The 16,410-nt window shown below is 37.1% G+C and overlaps 1 protein-coding gene and 1 long non-coding RNA gene across 2 annotated transcripts in view; both read right to left on the bottom strand.

Annotated features, from left to right (window-relative positions):
- The window catches only part of BABAM2 (BRISC and BRCA1 A complex member 2), a 408,503-nt gene that overhangs the window by 318,345 nt on the left and 73,748 nt on the right, over positions 1 to 16,410 (bottom strand). Inside the window, exon 4 of the mRNA XM_081484262.1 lies at positions 8,051 to 8,145. Within this exon, the coding sequence (XP_081340388.1) occupies positions 8,051 to 8,145 (95 nt within the window). The remainder of the gene's footprint in view (positions 1 to 8,050; positions 8,146 to 16,410) is intronic.
- On the bottom strand, positions 13,281 to 16,094 carry LOC145503836 (uncharacterized). The gene is made up of 2 exons (XR_014051830.1): positions 15,274 to 16,094; positions 13,281 to 14,808 (listed from the first exon to the last, which is right to left on the bottom strand). It is a non-coding gene; the product is annotated as an uncharacterized LOC145503836 (long non-coding RNA).

Below are 16,410 nucleotides of genomic sequence, written 5' to 3'. Positions count from 1 at the left end.
CCTTTATTTTCTTAAGAGGAATATACGTGGAATCCCTGTTTACAGAAATTAGATTTACAATGAGGAAGTAAAAAACCTTTTTAAGTTATTACCATCATCAACTCTTAGGTTTTAAAATTCACAGATTATTCCCATTTCACTTAAGTGAAGCTCATTGTTTCTGATGAAAAACAAACTTAAAAATAAAGAAATAGGACTGGTTTTATAAACACCTTTTATTTTCCGATTCCTGGCTGGGAAGATCCCCTGAAGAAAGGAAAAGCTACCCACTCCAGGATTCTGGCCTGGAGAATTCCATGGACTGTACAGTCTATGGGGTCGCAGAGAGTCGGACATGACTAAGTGACTTTCATGTTTATATTCCTGGAGAGGCACTAACCATCAGGGCAGAAGAATAGAAGTCAATTTTAAAAGATGTTTCAGATGAATTCATAACATCAAAGGAAAAATGCTTTCAATAATATGTAAGGTAAAAAATAACTGCTGAAAAGTGCAAAGGACATGTATGCATGTGACAGAGACAGAGAAAAATACTGGGAGTAAACGCACTAAAATAATTAACATTTTAATACTCATCTCTTAACTGTGTGATTAATGGTGTGTTTTCTTGGTACTTATCTGTATTCTATACAATCTGTCATTAATAATAAAAAAAAATACATTATTTTAATTTAAAAATCCAATTCTTTGAGGAGAGTGCTGGAGAGAAAAAAAAGTGATAAGGAGAGGATGATGGAGCTTCCCTGGTGGCTCAGTGGTAAAGGATCCACCTGCCAATGCAAGAAACACAGGTTTGATCTCTGATCTGGGAAGACTTCACATACCACAGGGCAACTAAGCCCAAGTGGCACAACTATTGAACCTGTGCTCCAGAGCCCGGGAACCACAACTACTGAGCCCATGTGCCGCAACTACTGAAGCTCATGTGCCCTAGAGCCTAGGCTCTACAAGAAGAGAAGCCACTGCAATGAGAAGCCCATGCACTGCAACTAGAGAATAGCCCTGCTTGCAACTAGAGAAAAGCCCACGCAGCAGTGAAGACCCAGCACAGCCAAAACTAATAAATAAATAAAATTACATATAAAAGAATGAATTAAAAAAAGAAAGGATGATGAAGAGAGATGACCGACCAACCAAAGACAATGAATAATCTTCAAAACCGATCATTAAATAATCCTCTGAGTAAGCAATTTTTGAACAGAAATGCTTTGCATTCAACTCAGTACCTCATTTTCCTAAAAGCATTTTTACAAATTCAATTGAGTAAATCAAAACTGGCAACATCTGCTAAATGTTATATTTGCCATTGAATTTCAAAAAATAACTTGGTTTGCCTTTTTTTCATTTGTCATATGAGAGTGAACATTTTAAATGTACCTTGTTTGTACTTTCAAGATGTTCTGTTTTTCTACAACTGTGCTTTTAAAGCCTTGTTTATAACACATGCCTTCAAAATTGTGTGTGTATGCGTATGCGTGTATATTAATACTCCTCTCCTTAATCCACAATTGTTATAGTAGCAACACCTTTGAAAAAAATAGATGAACTTATATAAATTGTCATTTTTAGACTGGGGACTGTCTACTCTCTCCCTTTAGGAGGTACATTTTACAAAGAATAACAGTATCTTCCTACCTCATAAAATGCTTCCATGGCTGGTAAGTAAAAATAGATAATGGTGTAAACATAAAGTTTTTAACTCATCAGCATATAAACCAAATTCGCACTGAAATTTCTAGTAATTTTCTCATATTCACTTGAAACCATACATTGATGTACCCTTTGAATCCAAGCTGAATAACCCAAGAGAACCAGAGATGCCATTTCCATTTAATGTTTACCCTTACTTCTTTCCACCTTAGGAAGATCTACGGGAACTTAAAACCTAGGTTTTCATAAGAAACAAAAAAGTACATTGTTTTTAACATTTTATTAATTTTTATTAATGTTACTGAAAATTTTATTAACATTAAGTATTTTTATTATGAATAATAATTTTTTCTTAATTCTGTATTCTTACCAACAAAGTAAGTGGTATTTACAGTCCACTAAAGATTTTTAGTTTTGCTTCAAAAGCAAAGGACAAAATGATATGTAGGACAACTGCCTTTTGCTTCCAGATAGGATAGAGTGGCTTTGTATAAACCAGCATTCTCAACAGAAGCAACCAGAAAGCCAGATATCTGAAGGTATTCAACATCTGCTGAAGCAATGAGAACTGGAGGGGCTGAGAATTCAGAGGAGAAAGCATTAGGGAAAGGTACCTCTGGGACATATGCAAATTCTGGGCACAGGAGGCAAGCTGATAAACCAAGCCAGTTCCCCTCAGGACATCCGATAAATTCTGGGCAGCCCAGGGCAAGAAGCTAAAAATTAAGCAATCACTTCTGAAAAGCAGAGCAGAGTTATCAGCAGTCCTACCATATAAAATTTAGAATATGAGATCTGTCAGGACAAAGATCCATGCTGTGAGCATTTACAATAGCCAGTACGTTGAAGCAACCTAGATGTCCATCAACAGATGAATGGATAAAAAAGTTGTGGTGCATATAGACAATGGAATATTACTCAGTCCAAAAAAAGGAACAAATTTGAGTCCGTTCTAGTAAAGTGGATGAACCTAGAGCCTGTTTCCAGAGTGAAGTAAGTTAGAAAGAGAAAAAGTAAGTATAGTATATTAACACATACCTATGGAATCTAGAAAAATAGTACTGATAAACCTATTTGTAGGGCAGCAGTAGAGACACAGACATAGAGAACAAACTCGTGAACACTGTGAGAGAAGGAGAGGGAGGGATGAACTGAGAGAGTAGCACTGAAACATATATTATCATATGTAAAATAGATAGCCAATGGGAATCTGCTGTAGGACACAGGAAGCTCAACCCGGTGTTCTGCGACAACCTAGAGGGATGGGAGGGAAGTTCAAGAGGGAGGGGACACAGGTACCCTATGACTTACCTATAACTGATCCATGTTGATGTATAGCAGAAACCAACACAACATTATAAAGCAATTATCCTCCAATTTAAACAAATTTAAAAAAAGATCCATGCTGTGTGGGTACCGGAATAATTTGATAATGAGTAGCAGCCTTTCCCTTCTCCAAGGGATCTTCCCAACCCAGGGATCGAACCCAGGTCTCCCATATTGCAGACAGATTCTTTACCAGCTGAGCCACAATGGAAGCCCAAGAATACTGGAGTGGGTAGCTTATCCCTTCTCCAGCGGATCTTCCCAACCCAGAAATTGAATCGGGGTCTCCTGCATGGCAGGCGGATTCTTTACCAACTGAGCTATCAGGGAAGCCCAAATAACATGTCAGTATATTTTAAAATATTTTATTGACCCAAGCACTTTGAAGGGTCTAGGAACATTGACCACGCCAGATTCTCGGTTAAAAACCCTGAAGAGCTCTACCTCAAGGGCAATAGCAAACCAGAGGTAGACACATCCTGACGAGAGCCATAAATCAGCCTCAACCCAGCAGAGTCCCTGTCCAGATTAAGGTGATCCATCAATGCGTATCTGCCTGTGAGAGGGAACGATGTACCTTCTAGAAGGAGAGAGCATAAACAACCAAATAATATGTTTTTAAGTCACCGACACTTAACTATCCATGGATTTGATAACCTTCTCCCCTACATGTCCCATAGCACCCTGTGCACATCACCCAAGGCTGCAATTCTGTTCACTTCCTTGTCTTGAGCATTATATCCAGCTTCAGGGTGAAAAATGACTCTTTTATAGGTCTCCAATGAGACACTAAATAGATATTTGAAATATGCAGTGCATCCTATTTTATAATACGTTAGTGGCCATGGCAATGGACGTGTCCAGGAGCGGGAGCACCATACACCTGGATGGCATTTTTCAATAATAGGCCATGCAGTCCATCTCAGCTTGGTGCTTTCTTCACATGTATTTCAAATACTTTTTATGTACACCAGATATGGACTATTTTGCATGGACACATTCAACAGATGTCTTCTAGCACAGAGAAGAGCAGGGGAGGAGACGCAACAAGATGTTAGCACAATACTCTTTATACACTCACACTCCACGTGAGCAGAAAAGAGTCCCCGAAGGAATTACACAACCAGTAGGTATTACCTCTGGTAGCATTAGGTTCCCTACCCTGAAGATGCTTGCCCCAAACACAAGATCGTCACCTTCTTCAAACTAGGAAGTCAGATATCAGTGGTTTCTAACACACGATAATTGCGACACATTCTTCTCTTTTAAACGTATGATCCACCCTTCCTCCTTTATGCAATTTTAAATTAAAGTGAATTATCACTGTTATTTTGGGGGGAAAGAGTTTCACAATTCCTTCTGAGGCAGTTGAACACACCACAGGGTGTTGCAAAAGCAAGGCTGAAAAATCACTGCTTCAGAGTTTCTGTTAACTGATTTTTATCCCTCAAATCTCTCAAAACTTGAATCTTTCTTCTATTTTGAATTTTTCATTTAAAACATTTCAGTCTTGGAAACCAACAAGTCCCTTAAGGAATGCAGAACCTTGAAGGCAAACTGTTCATCTAATCTCAATGTACCAGGCCTTCTTGTAGACACTAGGATACAGCAGTGAACAAAACAAATTCTATTCTCTCAAGAAGCTTCCAGTCCAGTGAATGAACAACGGTGATCATATATCCCAGTTCCCCAGGACTGTCCCATCTTAACAGTGAACATAAAAATCCCAGGAAATCCCTCTCTCCTAAACAAGTGCAGTTGGTCACCTGAGCAGACACAGATACCTAATAAATAGCCCCAAATTTATCAAATGGTGAAAAAGTACAATAAAAAGACAAATAACCCAACTTAAAAATGGACAAAGGATTTGAATAGACATTTCTCCAAAGAAGATATATAAATATAAATAAGCACTTCATATATTTTTATTAACCTTCTGTGTATCCTATAAGCTACTTCAAAGTACTGTTTGGAAAGATACAGGGTACCCTCCAGAGCTGTGTAGACTTCACCCAACTAGGGGTGGGTGTATCCAGTTGCTTCTCTAGGCTTTTGCAGCTCACTCACTGGTCTGTGAAGAAGCACTGGGTAGACTGATTGAGGTCTGAGATTAGCTATAGCTAAAGACAGGTGTTTCCCTAGATTTGTGATCTTTCTTTTAGAGCTAGGGCTTTGATTTTGGGGGCTGTTCTTCTGCAGCTAATTTCTCAAAAACGTTTAATGGTAATTCCACTCAAAACTAAACATCAGATAAGTGAAGTTATAATATAAACTCCAACACAACCATATAAATCTAGGTCAATTTCCTGAATACTAAAACCGAAAAGTGGAATAAGATAAAACTTAAAGCCCTTTACAGCTTTTAAAGTCCACACTCTAATCAAAACAAATAAATAATTATATAAATAAATAAATAGAAAGATAAAATCTAATACACTCACAATCCTTCCCAATATTGAAGATGTGCTCTGCAAATTTTAAAGGCAATTCCAGGGAGGGAGGTGGGTGGGGGGGTCCAGGAAGGGGAACACATGTAAACCCATGGCTGATTCATGTCAATGTATGGCAAAAACTATTACAATATTGTAAAGTAATTAGCCCCCAACTAAAATAAATAAATTTATAAAAAATAAATAAATAAATAAATAAAGGCAATTCCAAAAAAATTAATTGTAAACATGTATTTCTTATCGTTTCCATCTGTTCCCTCTTGCATCATCTTAGCTTAAAGCCCCTTTCCCACCTCCACCTAGATCTACACAACAGTTCTCAATTCTCTTTCTCAATCTCTTCTAATCTACTATATTAACCACACTACTGTTAGACAATTCTCCATGTTTCATTTCCTTCAGTGACGCTTAACCTAGAATTCAACGCATTCAACAACCTCACCCCACTTTATCTTTTTAACCTTTTCTAGCAGAGCCTGGTGGGCTGCCGTCTATGGGGTCGCACAGAGTCAGACACGACTGAAGCGACTTAGCAGCAGCAGCAGCAGCCCTTCCTTATCGGAGAAGGCAATGGCGACCCACTCCAGTACTCTTGCCTGGAAAATCCCATGGACGGAGGAGCCTGGTAGGCAGCGGTCCATGGGGTCGCGAACAGTCAGACACGACTGAAGCGACTTAGCAGCAGCAGCAGCAGCCCTTCCTTATATTAACTTACTCTTCAGCAAACCTGTCAAGTACCTTATTCTACAATATATTATACCTATCATTTGTTTATATCATTCCTTCCACTTGAAACACTCTCCACCATACTGTCCCCACTTTTACTCCATTCTGCAAATATTGATACAACTCTCACCTCCCCAACAAAGCCTTTTCTGAGAAGTATCCTTAAACCTCTGGAGCACTTAACCTATTATATAACTTTGGCATTTAGCATATGCTACCTTCCACTGGGCAGGTTTAATACAGGAGAGATCTACAGGGGTACTTCGCCTGATTTTCTTCAGGTAAGGCCTTCAGCTTCAACATGGGATGAATTTGTAATACAAAGCATTTTAAGGGAAGTGAAAATCGTTCAGTCTTGTCCAACTCTTTGCGACCCCATGGACTACACAGACCATGGATTTCTCCAGGCCAGAATACTGCAGTGGATAGCCATTCCCTTCTCCAGGGCATCTTCCCAACCCAGGGATAGAACCCAGGTCTCCCACATTGCAAGCGGATTCTTTATTAGCTGAGCCACAAGGGAAGCCCAAGAATACTGGAGTGGGTAGCCTATCCCTTCTCTAGCAGATCTTCCTGACCCAGGAAGCGAACCAGGGTACCAACTAAACTATCAGGGAAGCATTTAAAGGGTCTCAACTTTAAACTAAATTGTTTTTTCAAAGCTTCAATTAAATTTTTTTTTGGCATTTCTTTTCTATTTTTTTCTTAAAATTTTTATTTTATACTGGAGTATAGCTGATGAACAATGTGATTGCTTCGGGTGGGCAGCAAAGGGACTCAGCCATGCATATACATGTTTCCATTCTCCCCCAAACTTCTCTCCCATCCAGGCTACCACATAACATTGAACAGATAAACTACAATTAAAAAAAAAAAATCACCAAAAGTAACAGTTTATGTGTAAATATTAGAAATTTTGTAACAAATCCATTCTACTCTTATCAACTGCATTTTTACAGTTGTGTTCCAAAATTTAAGATAATTTTTTAGGTTTGGGTACATACTTCCTGTTTAATACTTCCCTTTTTAAAAAAGGGAGGGAGGACAAGATTTCAAAGCAAATTCTCAAATTTTTAGTTACAAAACTTCAATGAGGCAAAAAATTTTCCAAAAAACACAACTAAGAACAAAGTTTTTGAACAACAATAGAACTTCTGATGGTACAAGCATCATAGCAAAATCAAAACTTGGGAAAGGAAAAAAGAGACATTTTGTCTGGTCAGACCTTTTAAACAAAATGGCATATGTTTTTCTCTACCAGCCATGAAAAACACACTTTTTATACAAACCGCATGTGCTCTGACAAGTATCAATTTTACCACCTCTTTCTCTGCTTTAAATCCAGAAATATTTTACTTCAATTACAAAGTCTTTGGTCTTGCTTAATAAAGAACACTTAATCTGGTCTTTACCCTTCTGATATTAAGACTGAGATAATGCGCATACAAGTCCAAATTTGCCACTTTCACTTCTATACAAAAAAAGGCCTCTTGAAAAGTCAAGAAACACTCCCCTAACAAGTCCTGTGATGAAGTGTTAGTAAACATTAGAAAATTGATTGCAGGCATGAAATATTAAGTTAAAACAAAGAAAATGTTTTCAACATGTCTCCTTAAGCTGAAGCAACAATATTTTAACCAAAAGGCTAGAGACTTTCTTTAATTCAAAATAGTCTGTAAATAAAGCTGCAATGGAAAAAAAAAAAAAAAACCCTCTTATTTAAACAATTTTGGCACAAAACAAGTTGTACTTATTTCACAGGACAGAGGGAAAATAAGGGGTGGAAAAAATCTATGTATTCAGCAAATGTATATGTTAAAGAATTGTCAATAGGCAATTTTATTTTCCTTTCAACAAACAAAGATCATCCAAACACAGAACACGCCTGTAGCACTCACATGCAGAGCCGAGGGGTCTGGCAGGAACTCAGCATCTTCTCCAAAGATAAAATCAGGAGGCAGCTCTGGGTACTGGGCATTGAAAATTATATCCCCTGTAATACAGAAAATGTCAGTTCTTATTTCCTTGCAAATGTATGAGGGGAGTAGTGCATCAGAAAAACTTCTAAAACAAGTTTATAGTAGTTTAACAAAAATAATGAAAAGCACTTTCATTTGGAAGCAAAAAGAACTAATATCTTCTTTAAATTAACATTTACAACATGTAGTCAAAAGTGCTGCCTCCTAATACACTATACTGGAGAGGGTTGGCATGCCCTCCTCCAGGGGGATCTTCCCAACCCTGGGATCAAACCTGCCTCTGTTTCCTGCACTGAACCCGAGGCAGGTTCTTTACCACTAGTGCCACCTGGGAAGCACATAAATATAAATACCCAGGTAGAAAAGTAGAAACAACTACATCCACAGTACATGCAGATTTTGTTAATAGAAAACATGACTGCCTGCTAACTAATAAGCCTTTATCAAGGACTGATTTTCTAAAGATCAAGTCCTGGCCTTGAAGAAATTAAACATACAAACCTTTGATATAATGGAAAGAACCTTTGGCTCAGAATCCAAAAAGTCAGGTTTATATTCACAAGATTTCCTAATTATTTATTAGTTCAAGTCATTTGGGCAAGTTTTAACCTCTTCACTATTCAGATTCCTCATCAGTTAAAAAGGAGATATAATAGTACTGCATCACAGATTTGTTATGAGGGTAAAAAAGATAGCATGTCTAGCCAGATGTCTGGCATACTGTAAGCACTCAACAAGTCATACAGGAGTACTACTGCTGTTATTACTAGTATTATATTCAAGCATAAGACAAAAACTCCTTGGCAAATTTGTGCTATAAGTTCTACCTCTTTGTTCCTCCCCTTTCTCCTTCTTTAACTTACTTTTCTTTCCCCTCTGCTCACACAAAAGAATCAGTCCTCATCATTCCACTAACAGATTAGCATATCCACACTCTAATACACATATTGGGTTCTAGTGTGTAAGACTGTATCTACTTGTATACATGCACACAACCTCTGCACCCATGTACACACATAGTGTTATGTCAGCCCAATCATTTTTACTGCTCAAACAACAATATCTTCATAGTGATGTCTATATTTAAATATTCAGACTTCAGTTTTCATTTGAGCCTAACTAACCCTGTGTACTATGGATTTCAACTTCAAACTCAACCAAGTCTAAAAACATGTACATGACTGTCACTTTTCTCACTCCTCTCTTCCCCTAACTGACTTCCCTATTTCTAAGGATGGCACTGCTACTCCTTAATCACCCAGGCTGAAACTTCAATGTCATCTTTGACCTGACCCACATCCTTATACTCTTAGAAAACAACTCATCTCAGTTCTTCCCCCAAAGTGTTTCTCATATGCTATTTCCTACTGCTAACTGCTCAACCCAGCCTGAGATGACTTAGTCCATATATTTGTGCACCCAAGGAACAAATATTTGAACTCTCATCTAGGCACTATGCTAAGCATGAAAAAGCAAACAAAGAACTCTGTTCTTAAAAAAGCAACAGACTAGAAGAATTATTACCATACCCTCCTAAGTGCTCTCCCAATACTTCCAACCCATAACACATACTATCATAAAGCAAATCTTAAAGTATCGCTGTGCCTCCAAAAATTTCAAATGTTCTCTAACAGAGTAAGAGCAAACTTTTCAAACTGGCATTTAAGGCCTCCAAAACACAATGTTCCTTATTTATCCACCCTTTTCTTTAGATATCTAAAAGCCAATACTAATTTTCTATTCCAATCAACATAATCTACTCATTGACCTTCAAACTATGACACCTAGGTGAAATGCTCTTTCTCTTTGCTCAGTTCTTATTCATCCTGTGCGAGCCCCTTTAATTACCTTCTCTTGCATGAAGCCTTCCCTAATAAATCCAGGATACACTGATCCTGTTACTTGTGAAATTCAACAATACTGATTGGTTATGCCATTGAGTGAGAATAGTTAACTGGAGGCTTATACTTAAGCGGCTCCATTCATTTTGAAAATTCATAATAAACACATGGTATATGTGGGGCATTATGATACACATCATGTCAATATAAAGATGATTAACCTCAAGGAGCTCACATTTAGTAAGAGGGACAGAACATATACCCTGAAGCACAAATACACAGCGGTACAAAGTAAGTACATATACTTGATCTTCCTACATATTTCATACGCAGTAAGAGAATAAACATGCTCTTATACTGACTTCATGTGTTTGACAGGGCAAAATACAATACATAGAGAATATATTCAAGAAATGTTCAATATATGAAAGAAATTCTGTTCTCTGAATTGGATATCTAAGTACTGACAAAATCTACAGTAAGGAATAAAGTATAGAAGAGTTACTTCTACCACTTTCTGTAGTGAATAAATCTGAACAAGGAAATACACTCATCAGAAGTTGGGTGTAGAGTTAAATTATCAAAAGTAATAAAATCACTACCTTTCCTTCACTCGACCACTATCATCATCTCTGGTTTTTAACTGTATCTATTACAAATTATAAACCTCCTTCAAATGTGCTAACTATAAAGCATTAACCCAAGCTAAGACTAAGAGGCAAAGACAATATGAACATTCTAATTATTCATTCTTACTCAACTATACTGATAAGTTAATAAAACAGAGGCATTGAAGTTTTGGGGAAAGCCATGCTAGAATCTATTGTGCCTTGATGCTCAAAAAATAAATAGCATGCCAAATTCCAATAGAAGAAATTTTGTTACTTTTGTTACTACAGGAGGACACAAAGCTGGATTTTCAAGTTCTCAAAGGAGCATTGTCAGTAATACATATTTCCAAACCACTAAACACTAGGAATCTGATCCAAGGATATCTACTCTTGCCAATTCTATTCAACACTGTACTGGAGGTTCTAGCCAGGGCAATTAGGCAAGAAAAAGAAATGAGTGGCATCTATACTGGAAAGAAAAAGCAAACTTATCTCTATCCACATGACATGATCTTGCATAGAGAAAAGCCTAAGGAATTCACACATGCATACATACAATGAGAACTAATAAACAAGTTTTGCAAGGTTCCAAGAATACAAGACGGATGTATAAAATCAATTGCTTTTCTATACACTACCAACAAACAATCCAAACATGAAGTTAAGAATATAATTCCATTTACAACTATATCAAGAAGAATAAAATACTTAGGAATAAACTTAACAAAAGAAGTATGAAGACTTGTACTCTGAAAACTACGAAAGTCTTGTTGAAAGACTTTAAGAAAGCCTACATATATGGGAGATGAACTTCTCATGTACACAGATCAGAAGACTTACTATTGTTGAGATAGCAATACTACCTAAATTAAGGTACAGATTTCAATCAATCCTGACAGCTTTTTTCTCTTTGGGCAGAAACTGACAAACCACTCCTAAAAATCATATGGAAGTGTAAGGGATTCTGTATGAACAGAAAGTAATCCTAAAAAAGAGCAAAGTTGAAACATTCACACTTCCCAATTTCAAAACTGATTACAAAGCCACAGTAATTAAGACAGTGTGGCAACAACATAAAGACAGACATAGAGATCAATGGAATAGAACTCAGAGTCTGAAAATAAATCTTCTCTTTATAGTCAACTGATTTTTGGCAAGTGTGCCAGGACAACTCAATGAGGTAAAAAGAATTTTTCATAATTTGATACTCATAAGGATGAGACTAAAGAAAAAAATGAGAGAGAAAAAAGAGAATATAATAAGTGTTGGTGATGTTGTGGAGAGATCAGAACCTTCATTTACTGATGGTGAGAATATAAAATGTTGCCATCACTTTGGAAAATAGTTTGGCAAATCCTCAAAATGCTAGAGTTATGTCATGACTCCTCCTAGGTATATACCCAAGAAAAATGAAAATACATGTCCACACAAAAACTTGCCCATGAATGTTTGTAGCAGTATTATTCACAATAGCCAAAAAGTAGAAACAATCCAGTGTTCATCTGATAAATGGATAAACAAAATAAGGTATATACATATAATAGAATATTATTCAAGTATAAAAAAAGATACATGCTACAATGTGGATAAACCCTGAAAACTTTATGCTAAGTAAAAACAGCTGGACACCAAAGACCATATATTATATGATTACTGTATTATTCCCCTTCTATGAAATGTCCAGAATATATAAATCCATAGAGACAGAAAGTAGATCCATGGTTGCCAGGGGCCTGAAAAGGATGGAATAGGGAGTTACTGCTAATGAGTTCAAAGTTTCTTTCTGTAGAGATGAAAATGTTCTGGAATTAGTGTTGATGATTGCACAACTTCATGAATGTATTAAAAACCACTAAACTAGACACTTCAAAGAGTGAACTGCATGGTAGGTGAATTATATCTCAATAAAGCCATTGTGTTTTTTTTTTTTTTTACTCTGATGCAAAAATTCACCTCACTTTAATTCGAACTTAAACACAAATAAATTAGAAGGTGTTTTACTCAATGGTTATGAGTAAATTACCTTTTATAAATAAAGTCATCTTGAAAATGCAATTGTAGAGTTCTCCATTTAAAAAAAAAAAACTGCAATGAGTCCTCTTTAAAAGCAAATAATGTTTTTATAAGATGAATACTTAACAAAGATCTTTATTTTTCAAGAAGTTTCCCAATGGGTTTTTTTAAAGGAGAGTACTGGGGGGGTGTTAATTTTTTTAATCTAAAAAAAAATTTTTAAGCTGCCAAAGTTATTTAAATATACAAAAAAAAATTTTAAAGGAAACAATGTATACCAATGATTACATCCTCAACTGTAACAATCCTTTTAGAAAGAGAGATATTACCATATTACACAGAGTAAAAAATATTATACAAATAATTTTCAAAACAAAAAATAAATTTAAATGTCTTCCAGAATCTCATACTCTTAAACATTTCAGAATTTCTCAAACTCTTTACCTTCAACCTCAAAGAACTCCTACAATACTTTACCTTAATACTGTATAGCCTCTTTGGAATAAAATGCAGCATTGTTTCCTCGCTAGGAAGAACAGTCAGTAAATCAGTCAAGAACATTTATTAAAAACCCACCATGCACAGATGCACATATTGGACACCTGGGGAGATATACAGGAAGTAGAAAACACAGTCCCTGACCTCAAGGCAGAGATGGTGGAGAAAAGACCAACACAAATCACGGAGAAGAGCAATAACATCGTGTTTCCTTTATTTCACCCTGGACAAGATGATAGGAACTCAGAGGACAGATCCCTTGGATACTGCTTGCTCCAACGTTTCATAAAAAGGAAGAGCAGGCAAGAGAACAAAGAAATAAAAATAGAATCAGAGGCGATGTAAGGTGAGGTTTTAAAAAAAGTAAGTAAAGAAACAAAACTCCTAGAATGGCTAGAAGTATGCTGCTGCTAAGTTGCTTTAGTCGTGTCTGACTCTGTGCCACCCCATAGTCGGCAGCCCACCAGGCTCCTTCATCCCTGGGATTCTCCAGGCAAGAATATTGGAGTGGGTTGCCATTTCCTTCTCCAGTGCATGAAAGTGAAAAGTGAAAGTGAAGTCGCTCAGTCGTGTCTGACTCTTCTCGACCCCATGGGCTGTAGCCTACTAGGCTCCTTCGACCCCATTGGCTGTAGCCTACTAGGCTCCTCCGTCCATGGGGTTTCCCAGGCAAGAGTACTGGAGTGGGGTGCCATTGCCTTCTCCGGCTAGAAGTATAACAAACACCTAACAACAAAATGGGGCTGTTGTAAGTAAGTCTTACTTTTCATGATTCCCTGAAAATTCACACACTACAACTGTAGGACCAATGGGGCAGAAATTCTTCTCTTTGAAAATACACGTCTACAATTCTTTATAAAAAGCACAATAGGAGCAAGAAAGTTTTTGTCTACATTCTTGTGTCTTCGCAGCTGACACCCTTTGGAACATATGAGCACCATCTCAGGAAGGCCCAGTCACCAGAGCTGCAGAGTGGGCCACTTGTCCTGCTCCCCAGTTATAGAAGGAATGCAGCTTGTCCCCAAGCTCCCTTCCTTATTCTCATCAATGAATAGTATTGTGTGACTTCGTCTACCTTAAAGCTGAAATAACTGACAGGAAAACACAGTTTCAAAGAAACAATTCAAATGGCAAATGACTGGTATCCAGGGAAGCCCACCAGTAATGGAAGAAATATTCTTTTCAGTGGCTACATAAAATGATTATTTACTGAAACTCTCAACTATAGGAAGTAAGGGTCAGACAAGAGTCTTGTGGAAATGCCAGGGTGAAGGAGATTTTCATTGGAAAGGTAGGTTTAGTTTTACCAAAGATTCTGGAGAGGTAACTCATTTCCAAGAGTTAGTTCTAACTCCTGATATAGTGTTTCCTTACACTGAAATTTAACCTATCTTTCTCTGAAAATTTTACCTCTCTTCCTCTGAAAACTTCATTCACTGGCTCTTAGGAATTTATGGAACAAGCATAGTTTCACTTTAATATCATAGCCCTTAAATTATTCACAGGCAGTTCTTATGACCTCTCTTTCAACCCTACCAAGAGTCACCTTGTAACCAGGCTAAACATCCCAGCTTCTTGCACTACTTTTCTTATGACTTGGTCTCCATTTCTTTTGTTACCATTTTCTCTCTCTTCTCTGCATGTGTACCAGTTTTTGTCTACTGTCCTCTTTGAGGGTAATACCCAGAACCAAACACAAGATTTCAGGTGTGCTCTAAAGAAAACAGATCAAGTAAAAAAAATAAACAAATAAAAATCCATGCCTTCATTTTAGATACTAAACTTATACTAACAAATATCATTGCATATTGAAGTAGCTTTTTTGGCAGCCATATCAATGTTAACTCATGTTATGCTTCCTATCAACTAAAAAAGCCCCCAAACTTTTACATATATACTAATGCTAAGACATGGTCTTAATTTGGACACCTGAATTTTTGAAGCCATTTCAGGATTTTAAATTTACCCTTATTCCACTTCAATCTTGTCAGATTTAGCTTTTTAGTTTACAGTCCATCATATTATTTTTAGGTTTATCATTAAGAGATTTTTAATTTTGTTCAATGTTTTTTCTGCATCTATTGTTATGATCATATAGCTTATAGTAGTCCATAAACAATGAAAATAACATTGATTTTCAAATGTTGAAACTCTTGTCTATTTCTAGGATAAAACCCACCTGGTAGCGATACATTTTTTTCCCACTAGATCACTGACTCAATGGACATGAGTTTGAGCAAGCTCTGGGAGATGGTGAAGAACAGAGAAGCCTGGTGTGCTGCAGTCCATGGGGTCGCAACATGGAGTCAGACATGACTGAGCGACTGAACAGAAGAGAACAGATTCAACGTGCTGGTATTTTTTTGAAGAGTTGTTTCTCTCTTCAAATGATGGATACTGGTTTATAGTATGCTTTGTTTTTCTTGTACTTTCTCTGACTGGTTTTGCTATCAGGAAAATGTGGCCTTATAGAATCAGTTGGTAAATTCTGTGTTCACTTCAGTTTCTGAAAGAGACTGTGTAGAACTGGTGCTATTTCTTCCTTAAATGTTCTCCTGAGACCATCTGGACCTGGAGTTTTACTTTTGAAAGATTTCTTTTATAAACTATGAATTCAATTGTTTTAATAGATACAAGATTATTCAGATTATCTATCTCTTCCTGAGTGAATTTCAATAATTTAAGTCTTTTGAGGAATTTGTTCATTTAAGTTGTCAAATGAGTTGATAAAAAGTTAGGTTCAGACTAAAAGTGCAGAACTACATTCTGTGGACTTGGTTCAAATGTCAGTATAGTTTTCAAAGCCTTTTAATGCTATCCTGGTTTTCTCGAAGTGTTTATTACCCAGAAACCAGTTTAGGACCTGGGCAAGAGGCTACACTACAGTCCAGTTCTCAAAGACTTTGCCCTATTGGCTCTGTCCAGTTCCACACACGTGCAGCCCGAGGATAAGTCTGAGATTCCACACACAAACTAAAGGATGCCTTTTCTCCAGCTCCCTCCGCTTCACGATTTCTCTCTATACTCTCTGGCTCCTAGGGGTGCGTCTTCCTGGTGTTATGGTAGAAGTTGGAATTATAGCCTCCCCAAGTGCACTTCCTATGTCTATGTCCACCTAAAGATGAAAGAACAAAAGAAAAGAGTTATGGAGGCTGCTGCAGGAGTTCAGTTTCATTACCTGATTAAAAAAGCTCCATCCTAACCCCTCCTCAATCCTTTTGATCTTCTGACCCGAGAAAAAGGGTTTTCCTTGAAGCTTCTTCTGTCCACACCCTGCATGGTTCCAGGATCCAGGAAAAGGAAGAAAGATAGGGAG

The sequence above is a fragment of the Giraffa tippelskirchi genome, chromosome 4 (assembly GCF_054371585.1).
Source record: "Giraffa tippelskirchi isolate mGirTip1 chromosome 4, T2T-mGirTip1v1.2.pri, whole genome shotgun sequence".
Taxonomy (NCBI): domain Eukaryota; kingdom Metazoa; phylum Chordata; class Mammalia; order Artiodactyla; family Giraffidae; genus Giraffa; species Giraffa tippelskirchi.
The sequence above is the reverse complement of the archived record's forward strand: the minus strand, read 5'-3'. Positions and strand labels throughout refer to the sequence as shown.